Raw genomic sequence first — 22,989 nt, forward strand, 5'->3', positions numbered from 1 at the left:
GAAATTTTAGTAATTGGCAATAATGGATTCAATGAGGTTATCAGAAATAAACTTAATGCACTAGGATTAACAGTTAAGACGGAAGTAAAAAATTTAGGGGTAACCGTTGACTGTAATCTGAATTTTAAATCGCATATTCATCAGACCACTAGGACAGCATTTTTCATTTAAGAAACATAGCTAAAGTTAGACCTCTTATATCATTGAAAGATGCGGAGAAATTAATTCACGCTTTTGTTTTCAGTAGACTAGATTACTGTAACGCACTCCTCTCAGGACTACCCAAAAAAGAAATAAATCACTTGCAACGAGTGCAGAATGCAGCTGCTAGAATCCTAACTGGGAAAAGAAAATCCAAGCACATTTCTCCAGTTTTGATGTCACTACACTGGTTGCCTGTGTCATTCAGGATTGACTTTAAAATACTGCTTATGGTTTATAAAGCCTTAAATAATCTCGCTCCATCTTATATATCGGAATGCCTGACACGTTATATTCCAAATCGTAACCTTAGATCTTCAAATGAGTGTCTCCTTATAATTCCAAAAGCTAAACTTAAAAGAAGTGGTGAGGCGGCCTTCTGCTGTTATGCACCCAAAATCTGGAATAGCCTGCCAATAGGAATTCGCCAGGCAAATACAGTAGAGCACTTTAAAACACTGCTGAAAACACATTACTTTAACATGGCCTTTTATAACTTCACTTTAACTTAATACTGATACTCTGTATGTTCAATTCTTCATAATAATTATTCACAGTGGCTCCAAAATCCATACTGACCCCTACTCTCTCTTCTGTTTCTTTTTCCGGTTTCTTTGTGGTGGCGGCCTGCGCCACCACCACCTACTCAAAGCATCAGGATGCACCAACATTGATGGACTGAAAGCCATCATCATCAGGTCCTTCCATGAAAACCCTAAATACAAAGAGGACTGTTTGACTTATGTTAGGTAGATTGCTCAGAGGGGACTGGGCGGTCTCGTGGTCTGGAACCCCTACAGATTTTATTTTTTTTTCTCCAGCTTTGGAGTTTTTTTTTTTCAGTCCACCCTGGCCATCGGACCTTACTCTTATTCTATGTTAATTAATGTTGACTTATGTTTATTTTTTATTGTCTTCTATTTTTCTATTCATTTTGTAAAGCACTTTGAGCTACATTTTTTTTGTATGAATATGTGCTATATAAATAAATGTTGATTGATTGATTGATCTTATTTGATGTGTAAGGTTTCTGTCAAGGAGAATGTGGATAGCATCCACACTCCGCACTAAGCTCAACGTCCGACCTAAAGCCCCACTGACCTCATTGCGCTGCGACTCTGTAAATTTGATATTGTGTGCACCTTTTTATATATCAGGCCAAGGCTTGCTTGCATCCACTGTTTATAGCTTTCCCCAGTATTCAGGAAAAAAGGTGCAATTAAGGGTACTGTATATATAATATGAGCATCATGACCATCATTTGATTTGATTGATGTTTAATGGTGGTCTCTTTCCACATTCTCCAAATCAGTTACTACCCCTTTACATTACAACTGTTCAAGAAAAGTAATTTTTCTGGCAATGCCAGGTCACACAGGCCACTTTCTTCTGGCATCTCAAAAGTCCTCACCTACTGAACCAGTCTTCATTTCTTGTGATGAGAGCCACTGCTGGTGCTTGAGGGCCTTGATGTATGTGAACAGAGTGGCAATTTGATTTTATGCTACGATCTTTGCTGTCATCTAGTGGATAAACCTAAATAATTGGCTCCAGGAGAAATTCCCAGCATCAATAGTGTTATAATCCCTGTAGTTATAGAGAAGTCTGCACGTTTCTGAAGCCTTTATAAAATAGTCATACTTCTGATCGTGCAGTTTGCCAGGAGTTGATGCACCAGACTTGATGTGGGTGTCTTTTCATGACTGGGGTAGGCATAATGGGGTTTGATCTCCTGCGCCTCCATAGCTGACTGTTACAGTCATGCATACATCATATTTTGGAAATGTAGAAAAGTACAACCTTAGGACTCTTATCAGATGCAATGTGTCAACATTAAATTAAACACACAGAAAATACATAAAGTTTGAAATGTTTAATATTACTTGAGGTTGAAAAAAGAAATCATTACTAGACCTTTGATGGCTCCTTAAGTCTAGAATGGAGAAAGTTATGTCATAAAACAATCAACACTGGGAAAATGAAATGGTTAGATTGTCGTCTTAGCTGTCATCAGAGGAAAAAAAAGCCCCAGGAGGCTCGTAGAATAACAAAATACAGTACATTTACTAGCAGAATTTTTTGTTTTAACTCCGAGGTTGTAAACTGCTAAACATTTCAAGGAGACAAAATGCCAAACCTTCAGGAGCAGATGAGAGGTTTTGGTTTTCAGCAGTTACAGGCACATTGCACATACATGACAGCAATTCGAAAAACTGTGTCATTAACATTTACAGACAGCCCTTTTATTACCAAGCTCACCCTCTACTGACAAGATACAAAAACATTTTAAAAATGTGTTCATTAATACTGAAAACAGGAGGAGAGGTAAAGAAAAAAATGCTGGTTTGATAAACCGCCGGCCACAGCCTTGTGTTACCAGAAAACCATCATTCTGTCCATTTCCTCAACCTGTTTATTCTGTTACAAATCTGGGGGGTCACAGCTGTCACAGAAGCAGGAGCCAACACTACGTAAGAAGCCAGTCCATCGTTGGTTGCACTTGTTCATGGCGGCTCAGTGTTACTCATCAATCTAACACACAAGGGTGTTTGGAAATAGAAAGAAAACCAAAGTGCCTAAAGAAAAGCAGCAGGGCAGTAAAGCATTGGCACAAGTCACAGTGCCAGCCTCCAAGTTCCAACTTCTGGAGAATGAAGATCCTTTTGTCTCCACACACTACAGCAAAATATTAAGTACTAGACTTGAGTGTTTCAAAAGGGATACTGTATTTTTTTTCTTTTTTTTGCACATTCATGTGGCACTAGTGGACTGGTCTTAACATACTGTAGCTACAGACTTCATAAACAAGGGCCCTAGAAATCAAAAGATGGCACTGAAAAAAGTATGTCCTTTAGTTTTGAACATTCTGTATTCATAATTTCTGCACTCAAAAGGTTTACTGTTCAAGACTAAGTACAGAAGTAACCTCATAACTTCCAAAATTTTCATATTTCTACAGTGCAGAACATTAAAACAAACATCTTGCTATATAAGTCAGAGGTGCCACCACACCACTGGTTTGTAAGGGCAGAAGCAACAGGAGCTTGAGAATAAAATATGGCACAATGGGTCAGACAGGAAAAGGAATATTGTCAAAGAACAGCTTCAAAATCCTTTATCTATACTAAGGCTCCGCAGAGTCACATGCTCAATCTTCCCACGGACATACTCTTCAAAGCTGGTCTGATACTTGGCCAACATCTTGAGCATTAAACGTAGATTGAACCACCACTGCACCTTGGGCATCCTGTGTCTAAAAAAAAAAACAAAATGTCAAGACATAAAAATAAGCATTAAGTGTGAGGCACGCAGTATTTTTACAGATTGTGAAAGAAGTAAAAATATTAAGAAAGAAGGCAGGCTTATGCAGCGAGCGGCCTGGTTTCCTGATAGCTTTTATAAACCCGCCTGTGTAGTTTGTACGTGTTGCAGCATACTGTAGCACTTTACTAGATGTATTTATTAATGTGTTTACTGTACACTTTACTGCATAGGCATACTTTATAGACAGAACTACTGATGATCATTTGAGCAATTTACAAAATCATATCACAGACCTAATTCTGAACTGTAGCACCTTGTCCTTGTCCAGGTAACATACTATGTGGACATACTGCTGCTTGGACATGCAAAGTAACCTCACTATATTTATTCTGCACACGTGACAATAATAGACCAACTACAATGATATTCTTATTTCCAAGTCTCCCACATGCAATATATATACTGCTCAAAAAAATTCAAGTCAATGAAACATCTGGGCTATTGATTTGATCAGTTAAGTAGCAGAAGGGGTTGTTAATCAGTTTTAGCTGCTAATGTTAATGAAGTGAACAACAGGTGCACTAGAGGGGCAACAATGAGATGACCCCCAAAACAGATAAGAGCAGGTTCACCCTGAGCACATGTGACAGGCGTGAAAGGGGCTGGAGAAGCCGTGAAGAATGTTATGCTGTCTGTAACATTGTTCATCATGACCAGTTTGGTGGTGGGTCAGTGATGGTCTGGGGAGGCATATCCATGGAGAGACGCACAGTCCTTTACAAGCTAGACAACTGCACCTTGACTGCCATTAGGTATCTGGATGAAATCCTTGGACCCATTGTCAGACCCTATGCTGGTGCAGCGAGTCCTGGGTTCCTCCTGGTGCACGACAATGCCCGTCTTCACGTGGTGAGAGTATGCAGGCAGTTCCTGGAGGACGAAGGAGTTGATACAATTGACTCACCTGACCTAAATCCAATAGAACACCTCTGGGACATTATGTTTCGGTCCATCCAACACCACCAGGTTGCACATCAGACCGTCCAGGAGCTCAGTGATGCCCTGGTCCAGATCTGGGATGTGATCCCCCAGGACACCATCCATCATCTCATTAGGAGCACACCCCGGCGTTGTCAGACATGCATACAAGCAGGTGGGGGCCATACAAACTACTGAGTATGATTTTGAGTTGCTGCAGTAAAATTTCAACAAAATGGACTAGCCTGCCACATCATTTTTTCACTTTGATTTTCGGGGTGTCTTTGAATTCAGCCCTCTATAGGTTGATCATTTTCATTATCAACAAACAATGTGGCATCCTTTCGTTCCTAACACATTACCCAGTCCATATCAGCATAGATACCCGGCCTGGCTTGTTTCCCCATTGAGATCTGATATGTTTTCAAAGTGTTCCTTTAATTCTTTGAGCAGTATATGTTTACGTACAGTGTAAAATGTCCATATCTTGCCTGTGTTATCTTAACTTCCAACTCTGAATTAGCCCAGCGTGCACACGTCTGTTCTTTAATGGGTTGGCTACACACTGGGATTAAAGGCCACTGCTTCTACTGCTCAGCTCTGAGCTGTGCCCCTCTGTCTCACTGCATGTACTGCCTGTTACAAATACTCTACAAGAAAGACGACACTACCAGGCACATTAAACCACCAGAAAGGTTAGGTTAGGAACCAAGTCACGTCAGGATTCAGTGTAGTGCACAAACCAAATGTTCTCTTTGTGGAGAAATCAGCAAATTCTGACTTTTGAACTGTCTGTGAGCTGCCTGTTCTACTAAGTGTATGATCTGTACCACACAGAAATTGAAATTAGTGATGGTATCTAGAAATTAAACAAAAAAAAGAAACCAAGTTTATTTTCTATTTTAGAATGAAGCATTCTTTCCCTAAGCATCAGTAATCTGAATTCCTTTGCCCAAAAGTTATTTTTTTAGGAAGAACTGCAGTGTGTTAAAAACATTACCATGAAAATAAAGCCTTTCTCTGCCAATTTTTACTTACTCAAAATCTGTTTCCTCTTTCAACTGTGTCACGGGGCTGAACAAGAGGACTTTCCTTCTCATTCCAATCACACATGCTGTGTCAGGTGCATTGGCAAATACTCGACCTGAAAAACAAAGCAACGTCACTCACCGGGACAGACTGAAAACAAAGCTGAAAGAGCAACACTCATCGGCCGAGCCACTGCCGAAGCTCCAATAAGGGTAGCTGCTCTGTGCTCAGCCAGGCCATATGAATGCACCAGGTCACTGCTGAAAACAACCACGTCTAAACTGGAACTCTCATTAGCAGCAACAGCTCATTATAAAAAGGCATGCATTTCGATTAGTACTGTTGAATTAAACATACAGCTACACATACTTTTCATACAAAATTCACCATTTAAAGAGTAAAATTAGAAAAACCAGCTGCCAATGAACAAATATTAAAAGGCATCACCAGATTTTGCAGGCAGAATATGCTCACCTTGTCGGTAAGTTTCTTGCAACTTGTCAGTTATCCAATGTACGGCCTTAACTCCAAGTTTTGTGCCATAATTTCTGTCAAATGGTGTGGGGGCTCCTCCCTGAGAATATATGTAAGAATCACAATATCTATTACTTAAAATCAGTGCTTAAAAATTGAGAGAAACGTTTTACAAGAGTGAACTCCTAAGATTTTAGGGTTAATCTTCCAGGGGCTGGCGTTTCTCAGATTCACTTATTTGTAGCACTTCCTTTACCTTCAATAATCTGATCGACACGTTAGGCACTGGAACTACCAGTGAGAAATTCCAGGCCACTCTCCGTAAGATAATTTTTTCAGCTCTGTGTGTTTGGCCAGTTTTCTTTTATAAATTCAGGATTTTGGACTGTTGGATCAGTCTGTCATGTTTGACGGCCTCAGATTATTGTACAGTTGCATTATCCAGTTTCAGATTATCCTTAGTTTTGCAACAGAAGCACTTAACATTTTCCCGCAGAACATTCTGATGTAAGGTTGCATTGGTGGTAGACCCCATATCATCAAGGTATTCAGGTTCTGCACAAAGCAGAGTCGACCCAAACCATCATCCTGTAGCCATCATGCGCAATAGTTAGTATAAGGGGATTTTCATCAAAGACTGTGGCTGACGTTCACTACACATTACATTTAGGATTACAAACAAAGAGCTCCACTTTCAGTTCCACAGATGTCTCTTATTGAAATCTAAGTTTTTCTTCCTGCAAGTTTTAACGGTACAGATCCCCTCTCTGGATAGTCAAACATGAAAGACATTCTGATGGGACGCTTCCATAATGGCAGAGTTGTGAATTTGCACTGTTTTGAAAAATAGGAAAGGAATTACTTGAGAAAGCTTATTCACCCCTCAAACTCCGATTTGGATTTTTTATTTTTTTTGCCTTACTCTAAAAGTTTTCCTGTATTTTAAGTACACATAGAAGATTATGATGTCTACTAATTTCACTCAGTGAAATTTTACATATTTCTAACCGTTTCCCTTCCAGCAAAATGTCAGGGGGTAGGTGAGCAGTGTGATAAAAGTTGGAATGTGATGTCAGAGTCTCTGGTTACTCTCTACATGTGACAGAAAGCCGTTTTGCAGATCCTACAAGATCGGTGTGCACGCTTTGATGTTTGATGAATGGTTCGATGTGAAGCAAAATGTCAATATGCGGATGCATTCGTGGTGCTTTTATATTCAAGCATCGCATATTCCCAAACGTAATGACACAATCCATTTTAAAAGTCTCAAATACCATCTTTTATGCTGTCTTTTTTTTTCTGGGGCTTCCTCCTGACCTGAGAGCAGCAATAGATCGCTTCAGATTATTGTACAGTTGTATACAGAACACATTAAATTTATGATATTTCAGCTCTTTGCACATTTAGGATCCTCCTATACTTGATATCACTTTCATGATGAAATGCATGGGCGGCACGCTGGCGCAGTGGTAGCACTGCTGTCGTGCAGTAAGGAGACCTGCGTTCGCTTCCCAGGTCCTCCCTACGTGGAGTTTGAATGTTCTCCCCGTGTCTGCGTGGGTTTCCTCCCACAGTCCAAAGACATGCAGGTTAGGTGCATTGGCAATCCTAAATGGTCCCATGTGTGTGCTTGGTATGTGTGTGTGTGCGCCCTGTCGGGGATTTGTTCTTGCTTTGCGCCCTGTGTTGGCTGGGATTGGCTCCAGCAGACCCCCATGACCTTGTATTAGGATAAAGCAGGTAGTATAATGGATGGATAAAATGCATTAAAATATGTATGTTACATTTTACAGATAAATAGTTAATTTCATTTAAATAATGAATACTGTTAATAATTACACACATGGGGGTGACATGGTGGTGGAGCGGTAGTGCTGCTGTCTTGTAGGGAGTCACGTTGCTGGTATTCCCTGCCTAGAATGTACATGTTTTCCTGCTTGGATTCCACACGGTGTTCCAGTTTCCTTCCAAAGATATGCAGATTTGTGGATTTGGTGATGCTAAAATGACTCCAGTGTATGTTAGTGCTTGTATTCACCTTGCGATGAGCTGATGCCCCGTCCAGGGATTGTTTCTGCCTCGTGCTCGATGCTTGCTGGAATGGACACATCCCTGGATTGATGGATGTAATCATTAAACATCTTTTTCAGAGATATTGCGGTAAGGTGTCATCGAAATTTAATGGGTGTTTCAGGCAATTGACAACACAGCGAAGCCGAACCTGTTCTCGCCGTGATAATATCTCGCACTGCCACCTGGTGGATTCCTCCAGATTTACGTAAAGTACGCGCACAAGTATAAACAGTACAACGCTTGTGTAGCAGGAGCGTCCGTTGAAGCATGCGTCGCATGAAGTATAACCCTGGCCTTGCATTGTGAGTTGTTTGTCAAATGACAATACATTTTGCCTACTATTAGAATTTATTGAGGAGTAAATGAAAGTTAACATATACAGTATTAAACTACCTTCTTTTAATACAAATTAATAACTATATGAACACGTACATTAGATCTGAAAAAAGTATGACAAAATCTTTTAGAATGTTTATTATATTTGGTTTTGAACAGTTTTTGTCCTTCATTTTTTCCCTGTAAGATAATATTGACTGACATGGTGTTCAGCAATACAGGGGCGCCGCAGGGGACTGTACTTTCTCCGGTCCTGTTCAATCTATATACATCAGACTTCCAATATGACTCGTGCAAAAGTTCGCTGATGACACTGCTATTGTGGGCTGCATCAGGTGTGGGCAGGAGGAGGAGTACAGAAAGTTAATCAAAGACTTTGTTAAATGGTGCGACTCAAACCACTTACACCTTAACACCAGCAAGACCAAGGAGCTGGTGGTGGATTTTAGGAGGCCTAGGCCCCTCATGGACCCTGTGATCATCAGAGGTGACTGTGTGCAGACCTTTAAATATCTGGGAGTGCAACTGGATGACAAATTGGACTGGACTGCCAATACTGATGCTCTATGTAAGAAAGGTCAGAGCAGACTATACTTTCTGAGAAGGTTGGCATCCTTCAACATCTGCAGTAAGATGCTACAGATGTTCTACCAGACGGTTGTGGCGAGTGCCCTCTTCTACGCAGTGGTGTGCTGGGGTGGCAGCATAAAGATGAAAGACACCTCACGCCTGGACAAACTTGTTAAGAAGGCAGGCTCTATTGTAGGATTAAAGTTGGACAATTTAACATCTGTGGCAGAGCGACGGGCACTAAGCAAACTCCTGTCAATCATGAAGAATCCACTGCATCCACTTAACAGTGTCATCTCCAGGCAGAGGAGTAGCTTCAGTGACAGACTGAGGAGATCGTTCCTCCCCCACACTATGTGACTCTTCAATTCCAACGGGGGAGTAAATGCTAACATTAATTTTATTTTTTTCATTTTTATTACTATTTAATTTAATATATTTTTTGTATCAGTATACTGCTGCTGGATTATGTGAATTTCCCCTTGGGATTAATAAAGTATCTATCTGTCTGATAGTCTCAGATTTCCCCAGAGGTTACATTTCTGAAAAGAGTGAAGCAACAGTAGTTTGCATTTTTCAGATGTTCATATTTATATTGTGAATCCAGTCCATATAAAGTATAACACAGAATACTGGACACCGTGTCTACTTTTTTGTGGTTGCATTTTTCACTTGGTGTTTGTTCCTGTACTACCTTAGTGGATCTTTCCCACACTACCCGTGGGTGGCTGATTAGTAGCTGAAGAACCTCCTTTTTTGTATTTCCTTAAAATCAGATTTACTTTATACTCTTTTTTTAGGTGCTTTCAGAGTTTTTGTTTTGGGAAAATTGCTGGGCTAACTTGCCAGGCACAAAAATTATTTATTACACCTAAGAACTCCCGTCTGTCCAAAGGACCTCATCTCATACTGTGCATTTAACAACACAAGGCAGCATGAGATAAAAGCAGCTTGCTTTCAAAGCTAAAATACAATGTGCTCCACATACCTGCTGCAAGTGTCCCAGCACGTTAATCCGACAATCAAAGATACCTCTCCCCTCGGCAGAGTACAGGTTGTGCATGAACTCCGTGGTGTAATGATTATGGCACTTCTCATTCCTAAGGAAGAACATGAAACAGGATGATTAACACCTCAGGCTGTCTGTCTACATTCTTTTACCACATAAACAAGCAGACATTGCTTCTACAAAAAAACATCCCGCTGCTCCACAACTGGAAAGAAAAAAAGAAATCAGAAGGTTGCGATGTAACAGTCTGCCACCCTCTCTGGGTTTGGTTCCTGCCTTGTACACAGCGGCACTGGTTGCTTGCAGTCCGACATTGGACTAAGTCCATTTCCTGAATGAATGAATGATGCCTGACCATTTCTGTGTAACCAACCGTGTGTTAAAGGTAACATGCAGTCACATTGAAAGAGGATTGTGAGTTTCACCATCTAAAGGAGAGAGTGTTTCCCCATGGAAGAAACGCACGCTGGCCTCCTTATTTACCAAACATTATGATCTTTTGTTTTTAAATCTTTCTTATATTATTAGTTATATAAAATTGTAAGACAGGGTTACAGAGGGCCGGTGATTGTTGGAAATGTAAGACTTGTCTCCAGTGTGGAGGGAACTTATCAACCACTAAAGTAAAATCTATTAAGAATAAAGTGTTTATTATTAATCTTAGTAAAATTATCACAAATACATGTTAAATGGAGTACAAACTATAGTATTCATAGAATCAAAGAAACATATTTATTTATTTAATGATCCCATACTGTATAATAATACTTTATAGCTCCACACACAGTCTATCAGCAGGAATTTGTTTACTTTCAATAGAAACATAATTGTGCTTCTTGGTACAATTGCCAAAATTCAGTATAAAACAGCTTTATAGAACGCACACCGCTTAGATCAGGGTCTACTGTACACATGCAGTTAGGGGTTATTAATGTGTCTCACTTTTTGTGCTTAGCACTTTGCTTTGTTTCCTGTACTTTCTCCTCCTGTGACCACTCATTCTTCTGCTCAGCGTATTGTTCTTGGCAAGTTAAAATACAACATACTTAAAATACCAAATATTAGTGTATTTATGTAATATCATTATGTTATATGGCTTGAGTTAAGTGTATATATTTCTGTACCAACAAAAAATGAAATTATGCTTTAAATTAAAGCCAAAATACCGTAGATTATGTTTAATTGGCACAATATAAAACAAGTTACTCCAATAAGGACAAATGAATATCAAGGCCTTTTAACCTTTGAACCCAACTGGTTAACTGTTTACACTCAGTGTACAACCCCATGGTATGCCACAGTGCTCTCCTGCCACTGCTGGCTCAGTTCAATGTTCCTGCAGACTACAAGAACTGTACGTCCAACTGCTGAGGGATCAGGGTACATAGTGCCTATTTATTTTAGCAAGTGAGCAGTTGTGACCGGTGCTTTAGTTTGAAAAACCTTTGTATACCTGCGATTGATTTTAAGTAAAATTATTTGTGCTTTGTGATTTAACGTATAGTAATATAGTTTCACTGTCACTTTATTAATAAGTTTAAAGCTTTTTCTGCAAAGTAGTAATGAATTATGCTTTTTTCCCCCTTTTAACAGACATTTTCAGTGCAAGTTCAACTTATGAAGAAATGTGGGTTACGAAAGTCCTCAGGAGAAGAGCTCATACATTACCCAAGGCCTGCCCGTCCGTTATGGATGATCCCAGCTGTGTTACCTGCTGAAGACCGTTGATAAGAGTAAAAGAGTTCATTTTAAAAATATTAGATCTCTCTTGCTTTACATGTACCCTCATCATCACTCCTGTGCATTTTCGTGGTATGTGTCTCAGCTCTTCTTGGCCATCACTTCCTTTCTCAATTGTGTTCCTGTAATGCCTGCTTCTCATGCCTTTCCTTGGTATCCTTGTTTATCTGAACCTATCTTGCCATGGAACTTCCTGTCTCAAACGCGTCTGACTGAGCACCTAATGTCCAATCAGATTGTTTGGAAGTACCAGACAAACACACACAGCAGTGTTTTATACTATCTATCTATCTATCTATTATACAGTAGATGGATAGACACACTGAAATGAAAATCTCAACTAAGGCTGAATTTCTAAAAACACTGAGCTGAATTTCCTTTCTTTTTATTTTTTGCATGTTTTGTGCCATTGCTCAAGCCCTAAATTAAATCAATTTCATTTTTTATTCTTTTCAATGAAAACTGAAGTATAAAAAAGGAAGCTGATGAAAAATACTTTAATTATTGACACCAGTTTAACGGGACACATTTAAAAAACTGAGCTAAATGAATGATAAACCAGTAACATAATATGAGTGGAGTCAGCTTGTTGGAGGGTTTGCAGGTCATATGGATCCACATTGTTTATTAAGCTCATCTTATTTAAATATCATTGCTTTATGTCCCAGGATGATCCCTGCTCCATTCCTTTGTCCATTTGCTTTTATGTTCATAAATGCATTTCAGTTTCTCACAAAATGTCACAACTGCCCGTTCCTCATATTTAATAAATCAGTTCAGTCTACTAAAGACGGCACCCACGGGGCACAATATAGTGTACCATGACATATCACTCCATCCCCATAAAACAGGACGTGCAGCTTGAAAGCATCATTCAAAACCAGTGGAGGACGTCAACTGAAACAGCATGACACATTTAAGCAAAAAACTCTTAAATTACTCATTTGGCCAAATACTGAATATGCAATTTTTTTGGTAAATAGCTAACATATAGGAGAGGCTTTAGGGACTAAGTAAATTTTCGCAAAACATCCATCTATTGCACATTGTAGGTAGGCAGTGTGCCTTAGTGGCCATGGCACTGGAGTTTAAACCCCAAGTTTGCTGATTCAATCCCCATCGCTAACTAACAGGGTGACACTGAATAATCCAACAGTAAACAGAATTACACACACAAAATGGCTAGTGCAGAGGTGCCCAATACGTCGATCACGATCGACTGGTAGATCGGAAAGGGAGTGCAGGTAGATCGCGTTGCATTAAAAAAAATGTATTTTTAAATGTTAGTCTATCATATATCCTCCCTATGGCATTTACCACTTGATTGACATACACGGCGGCCAGTCTGAGATCTCTTTTCTTCTAACACACTGGTCATCCCGCACGCACGATCAAACGCAAACTACTGCAAAACTCCAGCTATCCAAGTGATCTAATTAGCCTTCTAATTTATATCGACTAAAGAAGGGATTTAAGAAAAAAAAATTGTTGTTTATGGGCTGGATGTAGGAATTGGAAGAGAATTTTTTTCTCACAATGTCACAATCAAAGTGTGTTTGTCTGATCTGTCAATCTATCATTGCTATTCCAAAGAAGGAAAATGTGGAAAGGCGCTTTCGAACTGTTCATAAAAACTACGAAACTGACTTCCTTCTGAAAAGCAATCTGAGAAAGAAAAAAGAGAGGGAACTAAAATCGCAGTTAACTGGACAGCCATCATTTTTCACTCAGCTGAATTCAAAAGCAAAGGCAGACACACCTAAGCATCGTTCCGGGTGAGTCACTCGATCATTAAGCATAAGAAGTCCTCCCAAGATGGAGAGATGATAAAAGATGCCTTCGCTGAGGCAGATAGCTAGGGAGAAATTCCTGCCGAGATTTCAAGACCCCTGGCTGGAGAAAAAGGAGTTTCTCCTTGTCATTAAATATGCAGAATACAAACAACTTAATAACGATCAATGGCTGCTAGGCTTGGCATTTTTTTCCGATCTGACCAATATGTTGAATGAGCTTAATTACAGCTGCAAGGAAAAGAGAAAACCATGGTCAGTATGATTAGCTCAGTTAATCTTCAAACTTCAAGCTTCAAACGAAAAATGCAACATCTGTCCTCAAATCTGCACCGCCTTGATTTGGGGAACATCCAAAACCTCGCATCACAGCTGGAGACGCAATGGAAGGCATGTGCACAACTTGACAGCATACGCTACAGAGCAGATTGAAAATTGTCCGACTTTATCTAATGGAAAAAAAGTAACGATTCGAGTGTTGCCCAATGTAGCGGAGTAAGAGTAGCGTTTCTTCCTCACAAATGTACTCAAGTAAAAGTAAAAAGTATGGTGCAGTAAAACTACTCTTAGAAGTACAATTTTTTTTAAAAAGTTACCCAAGTAAATGTAATGGAGTAAATGTAACTCATTACTACCCACCTCTGATACTCAGTACATATATATTCATCCATCCATTATCCAACCCGCTATATCCTAAGTAAAGGGTCATGGGGGTCTGCTGGAGCCTATCCCAGCCAACACAGGGCACAAGGCAGGAAACAAACCCCAGGCAGGGCGCCAGCCCACTGCAATATATAAATATATATATATATATATATATATATATAATTTTTAATGTAGGTAGATCATTTTGACCTGGTCATTTTAAAAGTAGCTCGCAAGTCAAAAAAGTGTGGGAACCCTTGGTCTAGTTTGACAGAGCCAGCCTGAGCTGCACAGGGTTACTCAGTGTTTAAGTCAACATGAAGTAAAGGACGTGAAAATTAATATTAATGCACAATGGACTCGAAGCTCAGATTCTAAATTACACTTCATCCTATAATGAATCAAACAAGCATACAAGTAAATAAACTTTGTGAAAATAAACAGCAATTTCAAAATCTGTCATCTAAACTTGGGTGTCCATTTATTTTTGGGTCTTGTGCACAAGTGTATGTAACTCGTGGAACTGTGTAGCACATTTATATTGCTTAACTGAACCAACCTCCTTTTAAACAGTTACAAAATTATAAAAATAGGGAAAATCCTACATAGTTGAAAATAAGGCAGGTCACAATTTAGTTTAAAGTCCAAATATGAAAAGGGCTATAAATGTGACCTGATAAGTGATGTACTGTATGTTTAAAAATAAACAAATAGCAAGATCAAAACTACCCCAAGTCCTCTCACGATTAACTGAATAATAAACAAAAGCAGTTCCTGTTTTGAAAGAGTAATATGACCAAGGTCCGAAAAGAACATTTTAATTGTTTGAGAATTTTCAGTATATGTAAAATATTGATATAAGAACAGCATCAGCTACAATTTTTAAGACAAAAATATAAAATAACTTTTTGAGATTTCTGTTGTAGTCAGGGGTGTTTCAAATTTGAAAGTTTAATTTTTGAACTGATTGAAAGCCAAGTAAATACCATAAAAAAGTGCAGAAAATGTGATGCTGCTCTGCCTTTTAATCTGTGCGTAAATACGTTTTAGCCTTTGTGGGGAAGAAAAGATTTCTCATTAAGCGTACCTCAGAACAAGGCCTCTTTGAATGTCTGTCTTCATTTTTTCTGTCAAATGCTCCACATTAGTCTGCAAATGAACACAAAAGTAAGAGATGAAAACATTTCACTACTAATTGTTAACATCAATATAGTAAAAATGTAAGAAATGAATAAACTCCTAACATCAGTCGGTTTTCAACAGAAATGTACAAATGCTCCACTTATGAAATTCCTCATTTGTTTTTTTAAATCTACTGCATGTCCCCACGTGATAGCCAGTTGAAAGTCTTTAGGACTCCCAACATTCCAGGCCCTCAAGTTCAGTGCCAGCCCTGAGAGTGGCAGCTATACTGTCGTTATAACTGAGTCAATTTGCTATACCCGGAAAGAAAAGAACCACACAAGGGTCTACCATTTCTGTAAAGACCTTTAATTCCTACATTCTGTGAAATCCATAGTAAAATAGTAAGAAAGGAGGAGATGACATTGTCTAGAGCGTCTTCAAATGAGGCACCACACACTAGGAGTTCACACTTCTCCTATTACTACCCCTCCTCATAAACCATAATTTGTTTTAGTAAGGATGGAATACAACAAGACCTACCTTTAGATCATGAATGTTGAAAGCCTCTTCAAAAATGTATGCCGCATCTGCACCAACAGCGATACCTGTTGTTGTGGCCAGGTAGCCACAATATCCTCCCATTGTCTCAACTATAAACACACGGCGCTTTGTCCCTGAAGCAGACTGCTTGATCTTGTCACAGCTCTAAAGATGAACATATATAAAGAGCGTCGTCACATTTGACATATTTCACTTTGGGCTGAATATAATGATACAAATACTTTAACATACAGGGCAGTATCATTTTCACGGTTGCCTATGAAGCAGAGTTTACATGCTGTCCCAGTGAAGACAACTCAGACATGCTTGTTATGTTGACTTAGAGGCCAAAAATGTGTATGTGAGCATGACTGAAATGTGTACACAGAAGTATGTACTGTGAGGAGCTGCTATCCAGGTAATACAGACAGATTAATTATCCATTATTTCTTCTTCTTCTTTCACAGGGTGTGGATATTCATCAAAAAGATTTGTGAACCTTCATTGATTTAACCACCAAACTTGATCATAAACACACAATTTGATCTTTTAAATCAAATGATTGATTTATTTTCACTCCAAATACATCTCAAGCAGCACCCGTGACCCCCCACATCAGAGCATTAGTGGCTTATCACATGAAATGACCACTTACCTCCATGGCGGCGTTCACGGCCGTGTCAGAACCTAGACTGAAGTCTGTGCCTGGCACGTTGTTGCTGATGGTTGCTGGGATGACACACATAACAATACAAAGTTCATCGTAGTGTCCTCTGGCTTCTACCAGTTGTAGGACACCCTCATAAGCCTAAAAGAAATAGAAATATAAAATAGATTGACTTCTTAACATTCCAAAGGTTTCTTTATAATGTTTAAACTTTATGTACCTGCTATCTGCAGCATAATCTAAAGGAAATGAATTCAAGAACTGAAGAATAATATAACATGGCAGTTAATAGGAAAATACAATAATTCTCATTGGACCATCATTTTCATTTTATAATTCAAATACAGATCAAGATAGGGTTACGTGCAATGCAGTTGGTGCATAAAGCAAAAGCCATTCATGGTGACTGGGGTGCCGTATTTCCCACCAGTGGTTTAGTCCCTGCATCTGACTCACCGTGTCAGATCCTGCACCTGTCTGTGGTCTGGCTAACTGTAACGGAAATACTGCATATATGACAACTAACGTATCCTGGTTTTGTAAGTGACCATAGGTAAAAGGTGCCAGCCTAATATGTTATACAAAAACACACTTTCTTAGCCAAATTAGTTTCCTGAAGCGCCTAACAGCAGTATGTTATATTTTACAGTATAGTAAAATATCAAAGAATGGTTTTTGAGACCTAGGAAAAAACTGGTAGTGGCATCTCCACTGACAGTGAACGGGACAGTAGCCTGTGCTTTTGTGCAGCCCTGAGCTGTGGTACCATCAAGCCTCTGACACTGGGAATGAACAACAGATCACGAGAACACAACAGAACTTCCAGAGAAACAATGGCATGAAACTCTTAAATGGCTTCCTAACGTATAAAGCACCGTTGACAAACTCAGTTACCATGAGTGCTGCAGTAGCTGTTGTTGTGTTGTGTAATCAATTGGTTTTAATTGATTCTTTATGACGAACACACACTGTATTGACAGCTTACTGAAGAAACGGTTAAAAAACTGAATGCAGATACAGTTAAAGAAAAAACAAGCCAAAAATATATATTCTGTGTTATCATAGTTATCATTCAATTAAGTAACCAGTAGGAATGAAGTCCTGCAGCCCACTGGGACCTTTGTTTCCCACTGCTGAGCTAAAGCTTTGTTCTGACCCAGGACCACAGGTTAGGTGGTTACTCTGTGCCTGTTGAAAAACAGGCATACCAAACATTTTTTTCAGGGCACACTCTGGCCATCAAGAAAATGGACAATATATCTTAGTTCTTACTAATGGCATAATACTTCACTTTGCCTGCAATTAAGGAAAGAAAAATTACATTTCTGAACTTAAAATGTGATTGTTCCCTTTGGTCGATATTCAGAGCAGTCACCACAAAGGCATTAAAGCCATTAAATCCTGCAAGCTAGTAAAGACATAATGTCCAGTTTACCACAAAAATAACTGCATGACCACCAAGCAAGATGGGTCAGAAAAAGGTTAATACAATTAAGTAAATGTGACAAAGAACACAAGACCTAAGGCACTAGGACCACCATTAAAAAATAAAATCATAGACATGTTCCTGGACATCCAAGTACAGTTGAACAAAATCAACCCAACTAACTCAACACAGTCCAGATGTCAAAGCATCATCTGCTTCCCCCACCCCATTGTCTAGTGCTAGCTTTATAAACTATATCAATAATACACAGACATGCATAACATTAAATTCCTTTGTACCAACACAAAACTGTGACAACAGTAGATGACAGAAAAGCAAAATGGAAGGATGAATTGTAAACTCTGCTACCTGAGGCGGTCTTTCATATTTGAGCTATTTAGTTGATTCAGATCACCTTACTCTCGCCACAGGAGCAGTGACACACATGTGACACGAAGCACAGTGATGTCTAGAGCAGTCTGCTGAGAAAACGTGCAGATGTGTGAAGCACTGGCCAGATAGGGACAACAGGATCTTGGAGCTTCTCAAGCAGCCATTCCTGTTACAAAATGGCAGCAAATAGAGATGGTTTGTCCAATATGCGACACAGGCATAGGTGACCTGAGGGAAAGTGCGCATGTTCTGTACCCCAAAGGGCAAGTCGCAGTATGTACACAAAGGGGCGCCAGTTGTGCTATTGAAGTGTTGTGCACTCTGGACACTGAGGGGGAACTCACGGGTCGCTGAACAACATTACAATGTTAAATAACGGTTTAATCAAAAATACCATTTGCCAACACAGCAGCTTCTTTGAGGGGGCACCATTAATGAAATATAAAGGGATTTTGCACATAATGCAGCTGTATCAATTGTTGTGGTTTTATGCTAAAAGAGCAGCTTTCTAGGCTGTAGATCTTCATACTCATCAATCTGCAATGCTAAACACTGCAGTCCTGGCCGTTTTCTTGTTTAATGTCCCAGCTTTTAATTATTTAATTATTATCTTTGCTCTTCTGCGGTGCCAGACAGCAGCGAAGCTCATCCAGTAAGTCTATTAATATTGCACTATCGGGAACAATGCTTGGCCATTTTTATGGTCACTAGTCCCTGCTACTATTTGGTTATTTCTCAGTGGTTCAATGTGCTCTTGTAAGAAACCCTGAAATGCCACATAACTGGAGGACGCTGCGCTTTTTCCATGACGCCACATGTTGTGCACTTCCATGGCAATCCAAAATATTTTTGTAACTCATGCAAACTGGGGCTCAAACAAATAAGGACCCTTTTAAACCTGCTCACTATTATTTTAGATTTCCTTTAAAATACGTTTGAGGTCAACACTGTGAAATTAACATTTTCTGTCCACATACCAGAATTCTAAAATTAATAAAGAAAACATATTTTCTGTTTGTATTTACCTCAAATCCACCAATGACCAGCAAGGCCTGAATGTTGTATTTGCGAATATTTTCCACGATCTTTTCCATGAAGGTGTTGGGAAGTGTTCTGAAGCAAATAATTCAACAATTTATCAGAGACTTATAGTTATAATTAAAATGTCAATAAAGAACTGCTTTAAAGAAAACATCTGAATTAGAGGTGCCAAAACTCATTTTCATGGCATTATAGTTAAAATTTTCCACAATCAGTTATTAAAGAGATGATTTAGGTTGTAATAAGTTAAGATACAGAAATAATTTATGAGATAGGCTGTAGATTTTTATAAGCACTACCTTTAATGTAAGGTGAAAGTGCACGACAGAAGTTTGTATCTGTTCAGTATGACTGAATGTGAATTTGTCCACAAAACATTTTCCAATGACACATTTTAAATAATCTAATACACGCCAAGGGATACTCTTTTACCTCTTAGTGCCAAGTAATGATCCTCCTTGTCCAGTCCAGCCACCCACGTCTCCCCATGCCACTTCCTTCAACTGTTTATTATTGAAAAAAATATAATTATAGAACATGGGAGTTCAAAAATATTGATAAAATTACAACATTGTAAACAGAAAACTGATACAGTGTGCCTAGTCTGAACCGTGTGACCCTAAACAAAGGCATTGGCTAAATAAACACCTTGGGAAATTGTGAGTGAGTGACAATCCAGGGCGAGCTAAGCCAAGAGCTTCACGTTAAGAGAAGCAGCATTCAGTGTCTTACCATTCCATTCGCGAGACCCTCAAATCCGTCGCTCACAGTATAGAGCTTATGGCCTTCTGCCAGCCCGACTCGCACGGCCGATCGCACAGCAGCATTCATCCCAGCAGCTGGGGCTCCGACATTCAGGATTGCCATACAGTAGTTGCTCTAAACAAGCAAAAATAACAAGTAAGCTTAAAAGTAACATGTTTCTTATTTTTTTATTAAAATGTCAGTTATTCCCACATTTTATTCCATAACAAAAATTACACAATTTATTAATATACTCAACTTTTAGTTCTTTTTCTTTCTAGTTATAAAAATCCAGGTATCTTGTATTTTATTTTCATGTTATGGTCTTTAGCTTATCAAAAGTTAACACAGAGGGGTGGAAAACTAATAATTATGTGGACTAGTTAGTTATTAGTTAATGCCATCATTCCTTTATTTATTATTTCACCTTTCTAAGAACTAGAACTCCATCCATCCATTGTCCAACCCGCTATATCCTAACACAGGGTCGCGGGAGTTGCTGGAGCCAACCAGCAGGAACAAATCCCTGGGCAGGGCACCAGCCCACCACAGAGAAAGAAATACATCACTAAGCTATTTAATGGATGGGTTTTCCATTCACTTGCTTATCTGTTGTTTTTTTTTCTGAACAATGTACCCAAACAGCTACTTTCTGATGGACACCCACAGATGTAAACGGCATCAGATTTGGTTGATTATTTTACTATCAATATCTTAATTTTTTAAATTGTCAACTGTAAAAAGAAAAAAAAAAAAGTTTTGACTCAAGGGGGACACCTCCATCTATCAGACTATCAGGAAGGACAACTTGTGGCTCGCTACCAGTGGGGGTCTTTCTTTCATTTGTAAGTTTACTTTAACTGTACTGTCTTACAGTACCCTAGCTTTGGCCATCTTCTTCCAGCGGGGCACACCAAGACAATATTATAAATTTCATTCAATTTAAAACTGACAAAATTGGTTTGACCTGCAGGTCAATACCAAAGTGAACTTTAAAAATCCTGAAGAGAAAACAATTTCTGCATTTATCCACTCATTTTCCAAACTCAACTAAGCCTATTGTGGGTGTAGGAACTAGGGTCTACTGGAGCAACAAGGAAGCAAGGCAAGTATCAGCTGCAGACAGAGTGCCAGTCAAGCACAGAGCTTGTTTATTCACTCACACACAGTCAATTTAGAGTCACCATTTACAGATACACTAGCGAGACCGGCCTCTGGCAATTGCGAGGCACCAGCGCTAGTCACTGTGCCACCCTGTAGGCCTCAATACTATAATAAACATGACAGCCTACCTTTGACTGTGCAGGTTTCTGATGTGCAAGCTGCTTGTAAATGTTCCAGTTATTTTCAAAGCTCCTAGAAAAAAATAAAATGTGTTTTTTAAATTGACTTTTATAATTTAACAAAAATACACACATCATTTCTGTTCTTTGGTAGCTTAAGATGTCTTATGTATAAATTTTAATACAATTCCTACTTGTTATCTAACTAAAAATTGAAATACTTAAAAGATAGGATGGGTAAAAGTTCAGTCCTACCAATAAATGCAGACCACAGAAAAGCGAAAGACAGTAAGTGACACGACAGAGTGCTACTGATAATGGGCTGTGGGTGTTATCTGTTCATGAGGTTGACTACTGTTGGGGGGGTTTGGTAAAAAAGTATTTTTCTTTAGCTATCTGATCTCAGTTTGCGAGTTCAGGGGGATGCTGTGGTACTTTGATGTACTTATGGCACATCATTATTTGAATAACTGTGGTTTAGATCTCTACCAGTGGTGGCAGGACCAGTTCTACAGCCAGCTTAAGCAGATGTTGCAGCTCCTGAATGTCCTTTTTATCCTGTCTGGGTGTGTCACTATACCACATGCTGATGGTGAAAGTCACAGTATTTTTCCATTGTTTTCCAATAATGCTTCAGGGGCATCCATTTACTTATGGCACACATCTTTAGGTGCTTTACAAAGTGAAGTTGCTCTTGAGTCTTTTGTACTATGAACACAGAGATTTGCTGGACTCTAAAGTAGCTAACAGTTTTCACTATTGCTTCACTGATGTTAAACAATGCAACAACTCTGAATTTTATATAGCTACAAATAAATTAATGGATATTAATGTAAAGATAAAACGTTTTCTATCTGAATAAGTATTCAAGTACTGTAAAGTGCCATTTTTATTAAGAAATCATCCTGTGGTGGTAAGTAAAATTACCTTTTAGACTTTTAAGGAATTAGAGGGAACCCCAGACCCGTACTAATGCTCTCACACAGACAAACTTACCACCTCAGGTGTGTATAATGTCAAGTCAACACCAGAAATGAAAGTTAACATTTTAACTTTTTAGTTACGGATGTGGTGAGAGAGGACATGTAGGTGATGGGTGTAACAGAACAAGATGCAGAGGACAGAAAGATATGGAAGAAGATGACCCGCTGTGGCGACCCTTAACGGAGCAGCCAAAAGAAGAAGATTTTTGTCTAGTTTTTTGCAGCAATACGGATCTGGTTTAATTAACAAAGATGAAGCTTCCAGATTTGAGAGACATGTTCCCTTTTCATTGCTGGACTGATGATTGCTCAGCATTTCTTTCACCAATAATTCAATTTCCACAGCTTTAGTGGTTAAGGAGAGCGTGCAGTACGATTGATCGTGTGCTTTTTTATTTATTTATTCATTTTTTTTAGGCACAGTTTAAGCACAATTGTTAACTGCAATTTCCTGCCATTTGCTCATGAAAACGTATATCATAGTATACACAACCATGGGACAAGCACTGATAATGAGCACATCTCAGCACATTTGAGCAAAGCTTAACTTCTGACTTAAATTGCTACTGCTGGAGTATGTGAATTTCCCCTTGATATTAATAAAATATCTATCTATCTAAATTACTTTTACTTGTAAGTTTTAAAACAATCATTAAATTGCCGTGTGCACAGTTGCCA

General features: G+C 39.0%; 2 protein-coding genes across 2 annotated transcripts in view; one reads left to right on the forward strand and one right to left on the reverse strand.

Annotated features, from left to right (window-relative positions):
- Positions 1–12,080, forward strand: part of LOC120531139 (kinesin-related protein 4-like) — a 136,049-nt gene extending 123,969 nt beyond the window's left edge. The window contains exon 15 of the mRNA XM_039756270.1: positions 11,528–12,080. Coding sequence (XP_039612204.1) covers positions 11,528–11,652 — 125 coding nt within the window. The 3' untranslated portion in view covers positions 11,653–12,080. The remainder of the gene's footprint in view (positions 1–11,527) is intronic.
- LOC120531138 (ATP-dependent 6-phosphofructokinase, liver type-like) overlaps positions 2,060–22,989 on the reverse strand; it is a 67,626-nt gene continuing 46,696 nt past the window's right edge. Inside the window, exons 12-22 of the mRNA XM_039756268.1 lie at positions 21,338–21,401; positions 20,034–20,180; positions 19,734–19,804; positions 19,286–19,373; positions 16,430–16,582; positions 15,775–15,939; positions 15,197–15,258; positions 9,914–10,025; positions 5,947–6,046; positions 5,482–5,587; positions 2,060–3,454 (exon numbers count right to left, since the gene is read on the reverse strand). Of these exons, the coding sequence (XP_039612202.1) occupies positions 3,307–3,454; positions 5,482–5,587; positions 5,947–6,046; positions 9,914–10,025; positions 15,197–15,258; positions 15,775–15,939; positions 16,430–16,582; positions 19,286–19,373; positions 19,734–19,804; positions 20,034–20,180; positions 21,338–21,401 (1,216 nt within the window). The 3' untranslated portion in view covers positions 2,060–3,306. The remainder of the gene's footprint in view (positions 3,455–5,481; positions 5,588–5,946; positions 6,047–9,913; positions 10,026–15,196; positions 15,259–15,774; positions 15,940–16,429; positions 16,583–19,285; positions 19,374–19,733; positions 19,805–20,033; positions 20,181–21,337; positions 21,402–22,989) is intronic.

The sequence above is a fragment of the Polypterus senegalus genome, chromosome 6, assembly GCF_016835505.1.
Source record: "Polypterus senegalus isolate Bchr_013 chromosome 6, ASM1683550v1, whole genome shotgun sequence".
Lineage (NCBI taxonomy): Eukaryota > Metazoa > Chordata > Cladistia > Polypteriformes > Polypteridae > Polypterus > Polypterus senegalus.